At 49.8% G+C, this 20,600-nt stretch overlaps 1 protein-coding gene across 1 annotated transcript in view; it reads left to right on the forward strand.

Moving 5' to 3' along the window:
- The first annotated feature begins 8,602 nt into the window (after positions 1-8,602).
- The window catches only part of NTSR1 (neurotensin receptor 1), a 50,013-nt gene continuing 38,015 nt past the window's right edge, over positions 8,603-20,600 (forward strand). Inside the window, exon 1 of the mRNA XM_074157609.1 lies at positions 8,603-9,259. Coding sequence (XP_074013710.1) covers positions 8,603-9,259 — 657 coding nt within the window. The remainder of the gene's footprint in view (positions 9,260-20,600) is intronic.

A 20,600-nucleotide genomic window follows, 5' to 3' on the forward strand; every position in this document is an offset into this window, starting at 1 on the left:
TATTAGGCTTGTAAGAAAACGTGTTTGCATTCTTATCAAGGGAAGCAGACAGCCTAGCAGAGGGCAGGGGAGTATTTCTAAGCTCCTTGGAGGGGCTTCTGGAAAATGAAGATCTCCGTTAAGGCACAGACACGAGCAAGTGGGAAGTACGTAGTTTCTTAATGCATGCAAATATAAGTCCTCACAAAGATCCATTTAGGACTTGTTCCTTGCTCAGCCCATTTCCCAGTTGTTTCAGAGGCTCACAAAATGCTGTTAAAGTTATTTTCTCATTTGTGATCCACAACTGAAAGATCTCAGGTGCCACTGCTTCTCCAGCTATAATGAGACCCCCCCGGACACAAGCTGTTTGGAGACAGCAAATGAAGAACTCCTAAAAATCTTTATAAGCAGCTCCTGACATCTATGGTCCAAACCCCACATTTTGTTATGTGCCACATATTATTATATGCCCCAAACACTGGAGAAGCATTTCCAAGCACTGGCCTCTACAAATTACACTGTAGTGGTGAAAGAAAGGGTTGCGTGTGTGCTTCTGTCCTCCAAAATTATAACCCGTGCAAACAAAATGGGGACAGATTCTGCCACCGTGACTTCAGCATGGCTTTGGGATTTTAACTCTTGAATTTCATAGGTTCTGCTTCTCCCTGTTCCTCATCAGCAAAGGAACATTTACCCTTGCACTGAGGTCAAGCTGGTTGTCTTGTTGGGGTAGCTCCAGGAGAGGCAGAGGCTGTAAGTGTCTCTGCACCATCTCCGCACACGACATCTGTGCCAACCTGACCGGCGGCTGACAAAATTTGCTGAAGGATTGGCTGAAGAATCAGAGCAAATTCTGGAGAATCAAATCATTTCAAGAAATCTTTTTGCTAACTGAACTCTGTTCAGCCGTCTGCCAGCTCGTCTCGCAGCTACTTTTGTGGCAGTTATCGTCGTTATTACTTCTATGTTTTCCATGTAGCAAAATATGACTTTCTTTGATGAAATTATCATTACCGAGCAAGAAGGACTCCATCTAATTTTTCTAACCTATTTCTCTGTCATCAGTGTGGCCTTGCTGCTGTTTAGCAATTTCTTGTACGAATGCACCCTTCTACCCAAACAATTTTCTAGACTTTTTCCTCCAGCCTCCAGCCCTGGATTCAAGGCTGGGTGCGCAGCTTTTTCTGTTTTGCTGTGAAGTCAGGTACCGCACTAAAGGGAACTGATTTTGGTTTCAACATCCGTATACAGGCTTTTCAGCGGTGCTAGGCTGTGTGAAACCACGGGTTGGAGAAGGCTCCTCATGAACACTCTCTACATGCTGTAAAGTCTGAACTAGAAACAAGCTGTTATTTAATCCTTTGCACCAGTAAAGGGCTCCTTATTTCAAGACAAGAGGTGGGTTGTCTTCTTTAGGAGATGTTCTAGAAGAACCTGAGGGAAAGCTTGTACTGTAGTTTCCTTGCACCACCTGCTACAGTCTTCCACAAGAGAAGCCTCCCCTCGTCTCACATCTACGGCCTCGTGCCCTGAGCAATGAGTGACCAATTCTAGCAAAGACACCACGGGATCACCCCTTTGCTTTGGCATTTTGGTTTTGAAAAGGTATTTGCCGTTTAGAGAGGACAAGCAGCACAGAGGGGAACTCCCTGGAAGCGAAAAAGGAGCACACGCTGCAAGAGCCGACATTGTTTTCTGTAAGATGCAAAAATCATTTCTTTTTTAACAACGAAACAGTTAGAAATACTTGTCCTTGGAGTCAGAACAGTTTGTTTGTGGTTTATGAGAAAGTTTAGAAAGATAGCTATTGTCCAGAGAGTTCCCCTTCTCGGTAAACATCTTTCCACTAAATCGACCAAAGATTTATTTCACTCAGGCTGGGGTTTTTTTCCCCAAATTTCTTCAGTACCTGCAGTTCCCCAAACGGCTCTGCTCAGGCTTACCAAAAAATCTCAGGCACTGAATGCAACTACAATGTGGCCCCAGAATCACGCTATTGAAAAGCAGGGAACGAGCTCCCTCCTTAATGCAGGCTGAACTGAATTATACTGAACTGAATTATCCTCCCTGACCATTTCTTATAGATTTTTTTTATTTTCTTTTCTTTTTTCATCTTCTGCCTCCTCTGGCTGTTTTCTTCCAACTTAATTTAGACCAGTCCCAGGGCAGTTCTACTGGGGCAGGGGCTGCTCCTTGAGCCTGGGAGCCCTTTCCCTTGGGGTGGCCGCAACAACCACTGAGCCATAACAAAACAAGGAAAAGAAAATCCCTCTCCAGGGACTCTCTGCCCACTCCAGCGGGGGTTAAAACTATTTTGGTCATCTCTGGGCCAAGATGCTCTAACGGAGAAAGCAGCTGGGTGAGTCTGGCCAAGAGGAGGAAGGGAATGAGCAGAGGTTGAGGTGTGAGGTTTTGGTTTGGGGATGTTAGGCTTGGCCAGCATCCACGGGGCTGGGGTCTGCGGGACAGCCCAGTGAGTGCCTTGGGAAAGGAATGTCCCCAGGTGAGGCCTGGGGACATTCCCAACAGGTCCCTGGCCACAGGGGTGTGAACAAACCCTCCCTCTCAGGCTCCCACTAGCCATCGGAGCAGCAGGTCCTGCAGCAACATTGCAGAGGGAGCAGCAGGACAGAAACGGAACCTTTTCTGGCTGTGCCCAGGCGGCTGAGCGGTGTCCTCGCCTGTATGGGCAGGGATGGAGCTCAGGAGCCTCTGCAGCCTCTTGTTCCTTCTCCTGGTGATGATCTGGAGGAACCTTCTCATCACTTGCTGAGGCTGCAGACCAGTGTTAGCAGCCTCTCCTCACACAGGGAGAAGGATGTCCGTGTGGGCTCGGGAAGAGCCCAGGGTGAGGCAAATCCAGGGTGCTGGAGCTGGGGAAAAATGGGAGGATGTGGACTCTTAAAGGGAAGAATAGCAGGAACGAGCCAGACTGCAGAGTACAAATAATATGTGTTTACAGCAGGTCACAGTGTGCTTTGGAAGACACGAAGTGCCAAGTTCTCAAGTCTGCTGAAGTGGCACAGAGTGACTCAAAGCCAGTCTAAGGCATCCACTGCCTAGAATTTCCTAAATTTCCTAAAATTTCCACTGGGAATCTCTCTGGGGCTGACCCTGCTGCATCCTGCAGCCCCGATCTCCCCGGCGTAAGGAAAGGGCCTTCCTGGGTGTAAGGGATCGAGGCGGAGAGGGGGATCTGAACAAACGTCATGTTCGGTGACATATGGCCGAGGACAAAGTCCTACCAGCCCCTGGAATTTCCAGCATCTGATAAAAAGTTTCACAGTAGGAAAGAGCCTGAAGCACGCCCTGTGCTTCATGTGTTTCCTGACATCCAAGGCATTTAATAAGGATTTGGGAGCATTTCAAAAACATGGGAAAGTCACCGGGAAAAAGATAGTGAAGAGTGTTTGGCTGCAGGGATTTTCACTGTGCTGCCTTTTCATTTGCATTTTAAAATTGCCCAGCACGCTGAAATATTGAAAAAAAAAAAACAAAAACAAACCAGAAATTATTTGAGGAGGGGGAGAGAAAATGAGGTTAATCTGTGCCTCCTGAGATTCCCTGAGGAATGTTGGGGTGGTGCAGGGAGAAGGGTCGGTGCGGAGCCGGGAGCCGGAGAAGGATCGTGCCCCGGCAGCGAGGGCTGTGCTCCGAGCCGGCACCGCTGAGTGGAGCTGTTGGAAGCGCCGCTGGCAAAGGCAGCCAGGGCTGCAAAAGCAGATTAAATCCTTCAGAAATGGAGTAAGTGCCCGTCCGTGTGTGCCAGCAGCTTGGGGCTGCGGCGGAGGCTCCCGGCTGCAGCAACTGCAAACTCTCCCCTTGGACTGCTTTGTCCCTTTTCTTTGTATTTGCTCCCGGAATAAAACAGAGGATTTCCAAAGGGAAACCCTGTCTGCAGTGTGTGAGCACAACCGCCTGCGTGTTGGCCATTACATTGCATATACGAAGATAAAATGCATTTATTGCCATGAGGAATCTGATTTGGGCTTGTTGCAGTAACAGCTCAGGGGACCAAAAAACTACTTTATCTCTAAACTAAAGCAGGTGATATCTCCTGTGCGTGTCCAGTTAAACTACCAGGCTCTGCCTGGTTGAGACAAATATTCCAGGGTCTATCAGCCGGTACATCCATCAGCTTTAAAGGAGTTTTGTCAAAGTAAAGGACTGAATTTGACCACACAGCACACAGAAGACAGGATTCGTAAAAGGCGTCTGAACACCTCATTTCCCAGCTGTCCCTTCCCAGAGATTGATCCTTCTGCAGGGTAATTGTCTCACCAACATCATCGTACACATCCCGCTGTGTTCTGCTTTTTGGGTTGCCTTTTTTCGTATTTTTTAAAGCTGCCCCTGTCCGCTTCGCCAGCCCACGCACCAATGTGCTCACACAGCAGGTTGCTCTGCTATGAAAATCAGAGGCAATAAATATCCCATGTATCAGCTGTTTTGATTTAAAATACTCTCCTGAAATCAGTTCAGCTAAAGGCAGTAAATAACATGCAGCCGCTGGGAATCTTTATTGCTCATCCAAACTAGCAATACTTTATTTTGCAATATGTTGAGTGTAGGAAGGGATGCATTTCCATGCCTGTAAGTAATGATACAGTCAATATTGTCATCAACAAAGCTGATATACGTCCCTTTCTCCCTCACTTCCTTGTTTTCCAAGCACAGCATCCTTAAAAAAAGCCCTGTACACCCCGGGATTTTACCTTGCTAACCCACCTTAGACACTCCTGGCTTTTAGGGACAACCTTTCTATAAGGAGCTGATTTTAAAGGCTTGAATCAGCCCAGTGTTACCTGACTCAGGAACATCCTCCAACAGGGATTTGGGGCTGGGTGCTCAGTCCTCAATGGCAAAAAGGCTGATGCTGTCTCTTAGCACCTGGCTCTGGCGGAGCTTTCTCTCTGCTGCTTTCCGTGCCCTTCAGAAAAATCCCACCTGGACAAATCAGAGGGGGATAGGATTAACAGGAAAAACTCCTAGTGGTCCCCGGTTGCACCTGGAAAAAGCAAAGACGAAAAACACTTGGGTCAACATAAGAGGGAGTGAGGCGACCTCTGGGCCTGGCATCTTGGGCACTGTGGGACCCTCAGCTCAAAGTCCAGGCAGTTTTAATAGATGAGGTCTTTGGGTGACATTTTCCTGCAAGATTTTAAGTAAATGCCTTGCTGTAACATTTGAGATCAGGCTTCTCTCGGTTTCCCTGATTCTTTTCCTTTTTAAGCCACAGACACACACATACAAAATATATTAAAACGAGCCCAGCTTAGCTAAAAGGTCGGCTCGTTCAGAAACAAACAGCGGGGATTTAGGTCGGAGGCTTCGGAGCGCAAGAAGAGAGCGGTGCATCTCCAGCTCTGCTTTTGCTGGAAGGGGAATATGGATTAACAACTTGCAGGGAGCAGAGGCGAGGGCAAGAAGAGATACTTTTGTCATTCATTTCATTACCCCACACCAGGAAAGGGAGGTCACACATGCCCCAGACCACGGAGCAGCGATGGGGAGAGTAAAGGGATGCTGGATAGCGAGGTGGGAACGGGATCCACGTCTTCCTTTGGCAGCGCGAAACCTCCTCCTGCTCCCAGGCTTTGCAGGGGGTCGGGGCTGAACCAGCAGTAGGTGTCCAGCTCTGGAAAAGGGGGGTGAGGACAAAAGGTAGAACCTGCCTGGATAAACGCTTTTTAAAAAGAGAGGGGAGAGGTTCACCCCTTCCACCACAAACCAGGACACATCTGGAAAAAGACAAGGCTTTGTGACAAGTGACCCGCACTTCTGCATGGGGAACGGGAAGGCTGCATCCAAGAAGATGAGCTCTTTGTTCAAACCCAGATCTATGAAAAAAAGAACAGGGCAGAGGTATCTGACCCGGAGAGTGAGAACGCTTCACCTGTGGCTGAGACCAACCTGCCAAGGAATTGATGGAATTTATTGAATTAATTAGCTCATAGAAGTATGCTGCTGGAGCCTTTATTGATGGGAGCACCCAGCCCTTTCGCTGGGCGGTGGGTACTCTCTTAGTGCACTTTTATGGAAGGAGAGATTTGGCTGGTACAAACTGCACCAGCCTGTTAAAAGTGTTGATTGTAAATCAACAGCCCCATTGATCTCAGGCCGCTGATATTTCGGTGTGTAAATAGAATTATTTTATGACTGTATCTCCTGATATTCCATTCCAGTGCTTGGCGGGGAGGGAAAGCGGAGGAGGCAGCACATGGAGCTCTGGGGAAGAGCTGCTGGGACAGAGCAGGGAGGTGAGATGCTCTCCCTGCGAGCAGCCGTGCTCGTGCATCGCCTGTGTGCAGAAACACAAGGCAAACGAAGCCAAAACCAGAGCATTTCTAGAGACAGCTAGAAACGTGCTAGAGACATACAAACGTGCTCATCCACACTGTAGAATTAGACCAGCAGATGGGTATCTTGTTTGTGGGATAGCAATTGCTTTCTGCAAGGCCAAAATGAAGTTCCAGGACCAGAAAGGGACAATAACTCTTTATTAAGGATCCCAAAGGAACTCACTTGCTGCCTCTGTGGGAGAAGTGCTTTAGTCCAGGAGTGTGGGTCTGTGCTTGGGCCATAGGGCCATAAGATCCCCCCAACTTGGGGGCTGAGGAACAGGGACACCAAGCACTCAAGAGAAGGCTTGCACCCCAGCTGCTGCTCTCCTTCAGTAAGCACAACTCACCCCCTGTTCCATGTTCCACTTCCCTTCTTCAGGATAAACATTCTTGATCCATCCCAAGAACCCGTCCAAGGAGCAGGAACCACAGGTGAGACCAGGCTGGAAACACCAACCCCAACAAACTCCTCTCGGCTAATAGAAATCTCCTAATGGAAGCTTTTAAATGGAAGGAACATTGGTGTTAAAAGATTATTAGTCATTCTTTAAACTAGTGTGGGCTGAGTGCCGGAAAACGTTTCTCTCCAAATTCGTATGAATAATATGACTAAATAAATCTGATTTTGGTTAGTCTTCCATGGTGATCCTATCGGGTGGATTTAAGAGGAGGAAAGTTTGGGGGAATATCGACTCTTGGCGAATGGTTGTGGAAATTCCACTGTTTGCATGCAGAGATGATTTGATTGACTGCAGGATTAGACATCTTCTTGCATCAAATAATAGACAAGTGGTCTGCAGGACCTCAAGAGCCTGGTCTTGGGAAAGGGTACCCAACACCTGCTAATAAATAAATGAGATGAATTACAGACATCTTTGGGTAAATCAGTGATTCCCTGAGTGAGATTTTCCTAGATCTGGGATTTTTCTAGATTTTCTCTATGCGTTTGTAAAACAGTTTATCGTGAAGACAACTGAGTGGGCAAAGAGCCCACTGGAGCTTCACAGGGCAGCTCAGCTCCCCAGGGCTGAGAAGGTAACCCCACCACAGACTAACAACCCTTGGAGGGGCCCTTTCATCTGGGTGATCCCCTTGTCACCCACAACATCACTGTGGCACCCCCACAGCCCCTTGCAAGAGGGCAGCTGAGAGAGAACCCCACATCCCCAAATCTGAGGCTACGTGGGTAAGGGAAAAGCCACTGATGGGGACGGAAGCAAAGCAGCTCACTGCTGTCACTGCTGTGCCACGGTGCTGAGGGGCTCTCAGGGCAGAGGTAGATATTTTTAGGTGGTTTTTCCCCCCCTTTAAATGCATTTCTCCTGGCAGCAGCAGGTGGGTGGGTATTTGGGGACCAGCAGGACATAGGGATGTCCAAGGGTATGGAGCATCCCTGGTGGCTCTCCTCTCCCCAGGGCTGTCCTCGGAACCCCTGCCAGCCCCCTCCCCGCCGTGCCTTTATGTCTGTCTTTGCAAGGGATGGAGAAGGGGGGGGTCCACTCGGGGGCTGCAGCCCAGCCCGGGCCGTGCTGCCTCCCTCCACACACCCCCCGCCTCCGGTTTGGCGACCGAGCTGGGGTTGCAATAGCCACCTGGGTGGCCGGGAGTGGGGAGAAGGGCTGAGCCGAGCTCCCCCCCCACCCCAGCCCACCGTGCGCGGTGGCCGGCGGTGCGGTGTCTGCCGGCGGTGCGGTGCGAGGGCGGGCGGGCGGGGGTGTGGAGGGGTGTGTGTGTTGTGTGTGTGTGCGGGCAGTGGTGTGTGCGGGGCTGTGTGTGTGTGCGGGGCTGTGTGTGTGTGCGGGGAGTGGTGTGTGCGGGGGGAGGGGGGTGCGGGGAGTGGTGTGTGCGGGGCTGTGTGTGTGTGCGGGGAGTGGTGTGTGCGGGGCTGTGTGTGTGTGCGGGGGGAGGGGGGGAGTGAGGGTCTGCATGCGAGTGTGTGCAGGTCTGTGTGTGCGGGGGAGTGTGCGGGGGAGTGTGCGGGGGGTGTGTGCGGGGAGGTTCCTGCCCCACCGGGGCACATCTGGACGCCGGGGAGCTGCAGGGAGGAGAGAGCCGCCGCTGCGGGCTGACAGCCGAGGCTGCTCCGGGTTGTGTGTGTGTGTGTGTCAGTGTGTGTGTGTCAGTGTGTGTGTGTCTCACACGCACACGCACGGCAGCGGCAGGCGCCTCCTCCCCGCCGCATTAAAACCGGCCAAGTTTCCCGGCCGGCGGCAGCGGCACGTCGGGGCGCGGCGGTGGGTTGGGGGGGCTGCTGCCGCCCCCGGCCCGGCCCCGGGATGCACTTGAACGCCACGGCCCCGGCTCTGCCGGGCGGCCCCCTTCACCTCCACCCCAACGCCTCCAACCGCTCCGACCTGCTCCCCAAAGGGCCGGACGAGGAGGACCTGGACGTCAACACCGACATCTACTCCAAAGCGATGGTGACCGTCATCTACCTGGCTCTTTTCTTGGTGGGCACCGTGGGTAACTCCATCACGGCGTACACGCTGGTGCGCAAGAAGTCGCTGCAAAACCTGCAGAGCACCGTGCACTACCACCTGGCCAGCCTCGCCTTCTCCGACCTCCTCATCTTCCTCCTCTGCATGCCCATCGAGCTCTACAACTTCATCTGGGTCCATCACCCCTGGGCTTTCGGGGGGGCCGTCTGCAAGGGCTACTACTTCCTCCGGGACGCCTGCACCTACGCCACGGCGCTCAACATCGCCAGCCTCAGCGTGGAGCGCTACATGGCCATCTGCCACCCCTTCAAAGCCAAGAGCATCATGTCCCGCAGCCGCACCAAGAAGTTCATCAGCTGCATCTGGATCGCCTCCTTCCTCCTCGCCATCCCCATGATCTTCACCATGGGGGAGATCTACGGCAAGGACCAGGATCCCGACTCCCTCATCTGCACCACCATCGTGGACGCCTCCACCCTGAAGACCGTCATCCAGGTGAGGAGCCCGGTGACCGGGGCGGCCGCCTCCCTCCCCGGGCTCGGATGCCCAAACTTTGGGGAGACGGGCGGGGCAGGAGTTGGGGGGGACCGGCTGGGGAAGGGGGGTGTCCCGGGCAAGCCCTGACGGGGCGGACCGGGCCGGGATGCGGGCAGACGGGGTTTGAGGGGGGGGGGGTGTGTGTCTCGTCTCCGCACCCCCTCCTGCCCCACAGCGCCTTCCTGAGACCCTGCACCGCGGTTAATCCGGCCCCGGTTTGGTGAAAGCGCCCCCCCCCCCCCCCCCCCCCGCCGCTCCTCTCCCGGTGGCCAGAGCCCACACTGTCCCGCACCGGGACCCCCATGTGCCGCAGGTCCCGGGGGGGGGCAGCCGCGGGCCGGGGATGCTCGGATCCTCCCCGAACGTGGCACTTCATCGCCAGAAAACCCACAAATCTCCACCTTTTCTCTGCGTCTTCTGCATCTTCTTCCTTCTGCCGGAAAGCAGCCAGCAAGAGTGGGGGAAATAAAGCCTCTGTCCCCCTCTCCCAGTCTCCTGGGTTGATCCAGAGCCCATTTCCTCTGCATGGTGACAGATCCTGATTTCAGAAAGTTTTGGGAACAAGGTGCAGCGTAGGCATCCGAAAAGGAATTGTATCTTCAGAGCCAGAGGCTGAGTATTTTTGCTGGTTTGGGGGAAATTTGTAGCTGGTATTTTTGCTGGTTTGGGGGAAATCTGTAGCTGGTTGAACTAGCAGAGCCCTCCTGACTTCAGAAAGGCTTTGCTGGTCTCCACACACCGCTTGATCTCACACGCCCATGCGTGGAAAGGATTTCAGCATCAACACTTGCTGCGCTCCAGTGCTCCGAGGGGTTGAGGCATTTGTTTACTGGAGCATTGGGCTTGAAAAATGTAAGAGACATGGAAGGAGAGCTGGAAAGAGCAAGACACCAACCTCCATAGTCCCTTTGCTCCCAGGCTCGCATGTGATAGCTTCTCAATCTTTTATTTTCAACATGAATTTCAGGTGGGTTTAATCAGCAGCCAATTAGAATTTAAAGCAGCGTGTGTACTAAAGCCTTTGAGATGTTCCCACAGTTAAAAGAGAGGGAAATTAAATGGAAACAAATATGAATCGTGTCTTGATGCCTAACTTCCACCTTGAGGTGGTGGGGGCTGTATTTCTTCTGTAAGTCCTTTGCAGATTTTGTCAGTGGTAGCCCTGTGTGCTTAACCCCAATTCTCTGCTCTCTAAGGGGGTGTGAGCCATCTGATTTGAGAACAACGTGGCTGAGATGCATTATTTCCAGTCATCTTCCTTTTAGGATTAAGCTGATGCTCATTGTGACCGTGATAGGGCTAAAAAGAGAGGATTATTTCTTCGCCGTGTCTTTGGAGATTACAGTTTAAACAATTCTCAGCCTATTTTACAGTCTTGCTATTATTCAGGCTATACTTTATCCTGTTCACCAAGTACGGAGTAGGCAGACACGAAAGCACTGTATGTGAAGTTCACCTGGGGGCTCTTCCTCCTGTATTTTTTCATTATCATTTCACTTGCGAATAAATTTAAAAGTAAAAAAAAAAAAAAAAAAAAGAAGAAAGAGGCGGCTGTTGGGGGGGAAAAAAAGCCAAAATCCTACCATCCTGTTCCTTCTCAGGGGATCTGGCTGCAAGAGTAGATTTGCTAAGATGGGAAGGTCGTTTAATGGCTTCGCTCCGTTCCTCCGAGCACAGGGAGGAACACGATGCACAACGTGATGCAGGGCCCTGGACCGGGGAAGGCTCCAGAGTGAATAAGCAAAGCAGCTGCAAGTCGGGTTTGAAGTGCATTAATGGAAACCATTGCACAGCGTGTGAGCGGGCATTCTCACCTCCTAAGCTGTGCAGAGGTTTTAAAAAAAAAAAGCCGAATAATGGAAGACCTGTGAAAGGAAGGGCGATGGTAACGTGGGAGAGTGACGCGCAGAGGTCCGGCTGGTCGGAAATCTGGAGGCTGGGTCTTTCGTAGCAGATTCAAGCCGCTTTAAAGCAGGTCTTTGCATCTCTTTGCATTCATTTTCTGGCTTTAAATTAAGCAGGGCCATGATGCACTTGCTCGAGCTGGCAAATCACTTGTAATAAATCACTGAACATATTTCACTCCTCTTCCTGTTTGGCAAACTGTCTAAAGCAAATCGGGGTTTTTTTTGGAAGCCATTAGTTCTCCAAGAGGTTTTATTTGTTGACTGATTGAAATCCAGGCCCAGAACTGAGCAATTGTAACCATTTATAGACTCAGAGCCCAGTGTGAGCTATGGTTCTGCTGGGATCGTTGCGGGAGAACGCTCTTCCTTGGACTGGAACAAGCTTCCCGGGATGAATATTTGAGCGTATTAATTTAACGTCTCTCCTTTTGCAGATGTCCCTCACTATTTGCTTTGAATATTTAAGTTTTAATGGACGTTTTCGAGTGAAACTAGACCGTGTGTGAACAGTCAGGTTTCCTTATAAAAAGAAAAAAAAAAGTAACTGTTCAAACCACACTCGGTGTATTTGTTTCTTGGCCATATTACTTAACTTGTACCCCTTCAGCTCCACAACAACTGTAAGAAGTAATTACTGATATTGTCCCAGTAATTAGAGATTGCTCAGTGCAGCACATACTGATAAGCAGGAAGAGCAATAAGTGAGATGCTCTGCAGGGTGTCACCAGGTGTCACCACCATCAGTACGGCCAGGCACTGCACATCTCGCCTCCTGCCATCGAGAGGTGAGCTCTCTGTGGCCTCTGATACTTAATTCTTCAGAACAGTAGCACTTCCCAGCTTTATCACTATCCCTGCAGCTGTTTAAATCCACCTGGGTGTCTGGTTTATTATATATTCTTCATTGCCAAGTTTGCCTGTTACTTCTGTCAGTCAGGGACGTCTGGTTTGAATATTGGCATCGGCGTGGGATCCGGGAGCAGGAATAAGACCATTATAGCCGCATTATTTAGGTCTAGTTAACACTTTAACTGGCAGACATCCTCTAAAACACCCTGCAGCCAATTTTATGGGGTTTTTTCCACATAAATTAAACACCTCTTAAAGCCATCCCCACACGAGTACAGTCATGTTTTCATGCCACTTCAGCTGGAGGAGGTTTTAAAAGCTACTCATTGTGGCAGCAACAGTTAAGGGAGCTCCGAGGCGGAGTGAGATGTTTCCCCTCTTCCCTCACAGGTCGGTACCTGTGGCTTTGGCTACTCCACAGCCTTGCTGTTGGCTCTGGGGCCAGTTCCCCCAGAACAGGAGCCTGCCGAGCGTCCCATCCCACCACGGGCAGCCCTGCGTGCCGTTGGCATCATACACCCTCAGCCCTGTTTTTCAAAAAGGTCTGAATTTTAATGGCCAGATGGTTGTGCAAAGCGATTTCCCTTTACTGCTTCTTACTTTCTTACCTTCGTACCTCTTTTCTGGAGAGGTCCTTAGTGGACTTGGGGAAAGAGGGGAAGTTGAAAGAAATTCCTGCAATCCTGGTGCACCATCGGTCCCAGTACACAGAGCCAGGCAACTCCTCGACCTAAAATCCCAGGATTTTAACTGAGCCTGGGTGGGGGTCGCTCTCTGGCACCCCATAATTCAGTGTGTTTTCCCACTGGCATGGCACAGTCTGCGCTTGGAGGGCTCTGCTGCAAAATATCCCCTAAGTTAGTGCCTGGGTAGAGAGTGTCTGACACATCCTAATGTTTTTATTTGCATGGACAGCTGGTGTGAACCCATTTATTAAAACACATGGCAGCAGGCCCTGCGCCTCCATAAGCTGTCACAGCTCCATCAGCTCCCGGTTGCTCATTTGATGGAGCAACTTCTTGGGAAGTTCTCTGGACCCCTGGGTTTGGGTGAGGAGCTTTTTCGCTGCGGTTCTGCTCCGCATCAGCCCAGCCCTGCGTGGCTGCAGCTCCTCTCTCCCTCCGCATCCCTTGTTTATTATGTTTTGTGAATCCTGCTCATGGTTCTGATGATTTGTAGAGTAAATAACTCTGCACATGAAACAACCGCTTGCCCGGGGAGGTCCTCTGCTTTATTTCTTCCTCCGTTTCTTGCGATGGCCTCAAAGGAATGTGCCAAAGGGCCTCAGGTCTGAAGGGGATGGGAAGGAAGGACCAGGACTTGGAGCTGGGAGATGCAAGGTGCAGCCTGGCCTTTCAGCATCCATTACCACGCTCTCTACACACTCTTCCAAGGACAGCTATTCCATTCCCATTTGTCTGAGAGGCCCACAAAGTTATTAACTCCATGCACGATGTTGCAAACACTTCCTTAAACTTTCCTCTGTTGAGGAGCACCTCGGTGGGGTGGTGGGATGAGCTTCCCACCACGATGGCACCCAGTCAGTGCTGTGGACGGTGGGTGTGTGGTGCCGTGTAAATAAACACGACAAGCCTCTCTCCATAGTACAGGAAAATAGCAACCCATAAAACCAAACGGCTGAATTCTCTCCAGGTTTGCTGGCAAATCATATCCAGGATTAGTCAATGGCTTCGGTTCAGGAATCCTGCAATTATAGCGACGTTGACTGGAGGAACTGAAGTTGGTTTCTTTTCCTCAGGTCACAGCCAAATTCCTACTATGGCTTTTAATAACAGCGCTGTTTTAAATCACTCCCTACAGCTCCTTGTAGTGATAATCCCAGCCATTGGGCCTGGCTGATAAAACTATTTTGGCTACACATGCAGGATCGCAGCCCACCAGAGAAGCCCGTGCCTGGGTGGCACAACAAATCGGTGGCTTTGTGGCAGGACCGTGTCCCACAAAATGTGTCCCATCAGGTCACGGTGCTGCCAGTCCCTCGGGCAGACAAGAAAATGAAGATGTTGGTGTTTAAATGTGTCTGGATCCGTCCTCACGGTGATGGAGACACAGCCCCGGTGGGGATGCCCATCTGTAGTAGCGTGAGCATCCCTAAAAAGCTGCTTTTTTTTCCACGGACTACACAGGGAACCCAGGGCTTTAATTCAGCATATGCACGACAACAGCCCAGCCTGCCTAACCCCAGCCCGTTTACACTGTGGTCCGTCTTGCAGCTAGATCTAAATTAAATAAGCTCTTGTGTTCATTGCTTTACATAACCACTTGGCCTGCTGTGTTTTGCCAGTTCTTACATAATTTCTTCTTTTTTTCCCCCCCAATTGATTTTAATTCACTTGATTTCTTTCTCCCTCCCCCCTTCCCGAGATGTCAGCTGCAGAACAAGGAAATGTGGCCGATCGATTCAGCTCTTGGGTTTTCCTCTTAGCAGTTTGTAAAGGCAGAAGAGACAAAGGTAATCTCTTCCCAAAGGAAAAAAAAAACAAACAAACATAAAACCCCAAAACCTGCAGCTGCCTTTAATCTTCTTCCAGATCATTTAAAACAGCTATTTAATTGTCTTCTCCCTACCTCCCCCATCCTTCCCCTCAAAGGCTTTAACTATCATCTCTGTGCAGCATCTGCTTGAGACTCGCAGATGGCACTTTCGCTTCCTGATGTTTAGAAATGCTTCTGTGTCCTGCCCGAGGCACGCGTGATGGGCAGCATCCCACCGTGGGACATGTGGGGGCCTGGGACAGAGCAGGCTTTGGGCTTCAGTGGTGTCACCGTTGCATTTTCCTTACCGTGAAATTACCCCCTGGTGAGGGGCACGGGCCAGCGGGCGAGCAAAGGTATCTGCAGAGGCTGGGGAGGGTGGTGGAGTTTAGGGGTGACAAGGTGGGAAAGTCTGAGTGTTGTGGCCATCTCGCCTTAAAGCAGATAACATTAGATGCCAAAACCAGCAGTCCCAGTGCCGACATCCCTCCTGTCCCTCACATTCAGCAGGTGGAGCTGGGTTATTACATTCTCAGTCTATCTGGTCTAAGCCACTGGCACCGTGTGAACCTGGAGGTGCTTCCAAAGCCCATCCTCCCTGTATCACCATACCCCACGTCCCTTTCACAGCACCTTCAGTCTGGCGTGGGAGAGAAAAGTGGACTATAAACGCTGAACGTTCCCAGCCTTTTCCCAGGGACGTGCCCTGGGGTTGGTGGCATTGGTGGCATTGCTCCTGGCCTCTCGCAGGTCCTCCCTGCCCGACGGCTCCCTCTGTGATTTACACCCAGCCTGTGGATGGACCTTTCCCCAGATGCTGAACCCTCTGCAGTAAATCTCCCTTTATAAAACCTTCCAGGTGTCTCTTTGCCAAGCAAATTCCTAAATATATAAAAGAGGATCACACAGCCCGGACAGAACTGTGTATATAACCTGATTTCAGTATTTTCCCTTCTCTTTGAAAATACCTTCTGGTACTTTCCTGCCAATTATTACTCCCTCTAGATAATAAGGAATAAATTTAGGGCCCCTGTGAATGGTTTAGCTTGCTTAGAGAGATCTGTTCCGCCTCCAGAGGAAACAAAGATTAGCAAACACTCCCTTAACACGTGTTTTGCCCATCAAGAGACTCCTGGCATGCTGGAAGCTATTTGAGGACCTTCATTTCAGGGACTCGGGGTGGATCTGGTTTAATCTTACCCTGCCTTCCCACTTGCTGAATGACCCCAGGAGAGATCACACTTCAGTGGGACACTTCGGATGTGTCACAAGCCCTGCCTCCTGCCAGCACCAGGCGTGTTTGGAACTGTCGGATGGTGAAATATCACAAGTTGAGCAGGTACTGTTTATTTGGGGCCAGTGAAGACCTGCTGTCCCTTTGCCTGGAGCACTTGACTGACCTTTGGAGCCTGCAGGATGGTTTCCATTGCAAGAGAAAGGGCTAACACAAGGTTGTATGCTCTGGAAGACCTTCTATCTTCTGAGCATGGACCTCTATTTTCTGAGCTGGTAGTGGAACTCCAGGAGAAAGTTACAGTCCATTTGCGCAGCTTTCTGCCATGCAGTGGATGTGCTGGTTGTCTTCTCCTCCCGATGATGTTGTCTCCTCCTGCTGATGGGTCCTCTCCTGCCCTTGCAGGCTCAGCTGGACCGACGCTCACCTTGGCTCTGCTGCTCAAGGCTTTACGTGGTGTTTAGCAGCAGGAGGAGCAATCTCAGCCCCTTACAATCTCATTTTCTTCCTCCTTTAAACTTGAAGAAAGGGGTCTACCAACTTACCAGCTTCACCCAGACCTACAGAGCAAAGACTGGCTGCAGATCAGCTATAAACGCTTTGACGCAGGATGGCATTCAGCTCAACACACCCCTATTTTTGAATTGGACTCCAAACAGCTAATTAATACAGTCATTACAATGCCACATCCTATTAATTGTAACATAATCAAGAACAATACAGGTCTACAGTGCTGGAACAAATAAATGTGGTCTCAGTACGTGGTAGGACTGTCATATCACCTAGTTCCCTCGTAGAACTTGTTTAATAAGTCCATAACTACTTGAGTATATTCAGTAGCAAATTAACCTGCTTTTCCCTGCTATTCTATGATTTTTTCAAAACCATCTTATAAAAATGCAACTCACACAGCCACTGGGAAAGTTTAGCTCAATGCTTGCATCACTCTATTGATTCCTTCTGCAAAGACCTTACATTTTATCCTCACGGGGACAATTTATACATTTTAATATACTCATTTCATTCAAAAGAGAAACTCACAGGATTGAGTTTCCCTCCCCAAAGCCCACGTTTCATTTTTTTTATCACTGTCAGTCACGGGCTTATGACATTGTCGTACTTATTTATTCCTTCACTCTGAGTGTGTGAAGTGTGATAAAGCACTGTAGGAGGAAGGGGAAATATAGGTTCAGGCTAATAAATAGATATTTCACCTCAAGGTACAGCGATGGGACGAGACCAAGCCGTGCTGGGAAACAAATCCTGTAACACCTGAGGCTCCGAGAGCAGAGAGGAGCTGCGGCAGAGAAAGACACTGGGAAAAAGCAGCAATGAAGACAGTAACCAATAAGTTCACTGGTTTTTTGTCTCCCCTGAAAGTCCAATTGAATTTTCTTTGCTCCCGCCCGCAGCAGCACAAGAGGAGGTACAGGCACAGCCTCGTGCCTGTGGGGCCATGGTGAAGGGAATCCATATGTAGAGCGTGGGGAAGGGGAGAGGAAAGCAGAGTTGGGGGTTGTGCTTCTGTAGCAGGTTGGTTAAGGATACGGCTCTGAAAGCTGCTCAGGGGTTTAGAGATGGATTAGTGGGCAGAGACGTGCCAGGAGGGCACAGAAATGTGGTGACGATGTCTTGATCGTGTGCCTTCCCCCAAATATTTGTGGTCTAATGCCCCGGGAGGGAGGAGGATGTGGCACAAGCCGAGCCCCTGTGCCTGTGCCACCGGCTTGTGCCTTCCTGCTCCTCTGAGCTCAGCCACAGGCAAGAGGTACCGGGGAGAGGGAAGAGAGCTTGGCCCCAAAGCTCTTCTCCAAAGGGTTTGTGTTGTAGAACCCATGGTCCCTCTGCTGGAACACCCTCTGTTTGCCCCAGGGATTTTAATTGTCATAATCAAAAGCTTCAACTCTTTGACTTTCATGCAGTTGAACCCATCTATCACTTCAGATGCTCTGAGGCCAGGAGCAGTTTTCTTCAGTTATTTGCGTAAAATACGTGATGAATTAATCTCAGTTCAACACAAACTTTTTCTCTCCTTATTGCCAGAAGAACGAGGCTGACTGCTGCTATAAATAAGATGTTTATACATCAGATGAAAAGACCAATGCACTTGAGGTATTTTGCTGAACATCAGCTCCAGCAAACCTATACTCATTTCTGCCCAAGCCAAAGCATCCCCAATAAAGTCAGCACTGCTGGAGTTTGGGCTGACACTACAAACCCCACTAAGGGAGCTAATTGCCCCGCAAAGTGAGTTTCTCAGGGCACCAGTGATGGAACTTGCCACTACCATTCCCTCTAGCAGGTCAGGCAGCCGACCAAATCTGTGCGCTCCACTGTTAACAGCTCTCACGCTTGAGTCTGCAGTCAACAGTGGGACAGTGTTTGACTTAAGCATAACCTTTAATTTATTTATAACTGCATATCCAGCACTCAGTATCATATTTAATGCAAATAACATTCAAGTGAAATCCCCACTGAGAGGCACATTATGAAGATTAACAGCCTGGCTTTTCTATTACTCCAGTTTATACGGTGCTGATTTGGGCTTGGTGCTCTATAAGCAAGTGTTAAGACTTATTTGAATCAAAAAATCTATATCTAAGGCTGCCATATTGCAAAAATCAGTGCCTGAAAGCCTGCTTGTGGCTCCATGGCCAAAGGAAAGGCATAAAAAACTCTGGGAAATGCTGACATACAGGTGGGCGAGAACCTCAAAAGGTAATCTCCACTGGTCACGCAATAGACCATCTGTGAGGGTTTTATTCCTTTTAATTATATAGCCCACTTTCCTTTTAAACAAGCTGTCAGGAAAATTAATCTCACTAAGTTTAAGATGATGCTGAACATGTTCTCATGCCTGGCAATTATTTGGAGCCTTTTTACCTTCATGTGATGAATTTGTCAGGTGTAATGCCGTGGGCTCAGCACCTTGTTATGGACTTTATTAATAGGTTTGTGTCTGATCTTCTGTCTGGGTCCTTCTCCGTCCCTCCGGAAAACTGTACACGCTGCCCAGGTCAGTTTTCATGGAGGAGAAATGTGACCAATATCACATTGTGAAACGTGGCCAAACCAATTATTTGCCAGGACAAGAATCGGTTTTGGGTTGCTTTTCACCAGGGATCAGGCTCGCACTCCAGCTCTGCAGAGAAGTGGCTTCACTGAATAAAGGAAATGGACTTTTGCAGGATGTTGCTCTGTGACTTTGGTTGAGACTTGTTGTGGCATCTGCTCTGCAGGTGGCCGTCGAGGTGCAGTTCTTCTCTAGTGTGGCTCCCCCCTGCATTAGGGGAAGGTTGGGGGCTAAAGGAGGTGCTGGAACCAGAGGGGTATTTCAAGGCACAAGCATTAATAGGGCATTAGGACAGGGTGGCTGAGCTGTGTCAGAGGGAGTTACTCCACTCCTCTGCAAGGAACAGGCGTCTGGTTCATGGGTGATATTAGTGCTAGGGGTTCTCTCGGAAGAGAGAAGGAAGAAGAAGCATGGCAGGAGCTATTTATTTTGAGAATGAGTTGCCAGCTCCATCTCTTCCTGCAAATGAAGGCTCCCACTCCTATCACTCCCTGCCTGGCCTGAGCTCCTCCGAAAAGGGTGAGATCCACGATCCACAGGTAACAGTGACATCGCAGGGAGACAATGCAGAAGGTCTTCCACTTTCACAAACGCTTCTCTTTTCCCTCTTCCCTCCCGATTATCAAAGGAGATGTTTCAGGAAAGACTACCACATATATAGTGGCGTTACAGCCAGAAATACAGCTGGCTGGTGTCTTCATGCCTTTGAAACAAGCGTGTTTGGGGAAGCGAAAATTGCAGGGCATACTCCAGAGGTTTCCTCATATTGTGTAGTGCTCTGCTAAATTCCATCCCTTAAATATTGCCCAGGCAAAAGTTGCTTTTAAGGTCCCTCAGGGGCTGACCCCCTCATTGTGAGGTTATGTCTCCTTGCTTTTGCACAAAACAAGTTCAAATAATGTTTTGGTTTTCCACTCTGAAGGTTGCTGGTTTCTTCCCCATGAAATAATGAAAAACTTTGTTAAGCTCCTCAACTATTTAGGGAAAAACATAATATACTCAGTTTCAATTAAAACAAAAAAAACTACAGCAATAAAAAACTCACTGGCAGCCGGCGAAGAGTAGAAGCAAAGAGACAAGGGCAGAAACAGGGCAAGAAAGGACAGTTTTATAGACCTCCTGCTGGGTAGCGATAGAAGAGGCCTTTGTGCCTGCAAAACAAAACTGCTTTTCTGTTAAAGCAACTGTTGACTCAGACTCTCCAGCTGCAGCTGGGGCTTTGAGCAGGAGCTGAGCGCCGGCGAAGAGACCAACTTCCTCGCATCTGCTGGCCCCCGCTCGGCCCGTGCCCCTGGCAGGGACCGCTTTCCCTTGGGGCTGTAAATCACAGCCGTGCCTTCACTTTCAGCAAAAAACACCAACAAACCCATTTCAGGTGTTTTTTTCCAGGGGAAGGAGCTGGTTTGGGTAATTTGCGTGACTTTTCCTCTATTTCCCAGTTGTACGGGGCTGGAGCAGGTGGCTTTTGCTGGGGCTGTGTCTGGCAGGGTGCAACTCCTGGTTTTCCGTGTGGGTTTGCACCATGGGATAACTCCTTCCTGAGCATCCCTCATGATGGCAGAGAGTTTTTAAGGCCATGTGTTTCGATCTGACTGTAGGGGTTATTTTGACCTGTCCCCTGTGTGTACTGTTGATACAAAACTGAACCATGGTTGAAAAATCTCCTGGCCATTAATTCCTTTTCAGCAGTGGGCTTGCTTTCCTCTCTGGGAGGGTGGTCCACACCCCAGTGCCATACAC

This window comes from Numenius arquata, chromosome 12 (assembly GCF_964106895.1).
Source record: "Numenius arquata chromosome 12, bNumArq3.hap1.1, whole genome shotgun sequence".
Lineage (NCBI taxonomy): Eukaryota > Metazoa > Chordata > Aves > Charadriiformes > Scolopacidae > Numenius > Numenius arquata.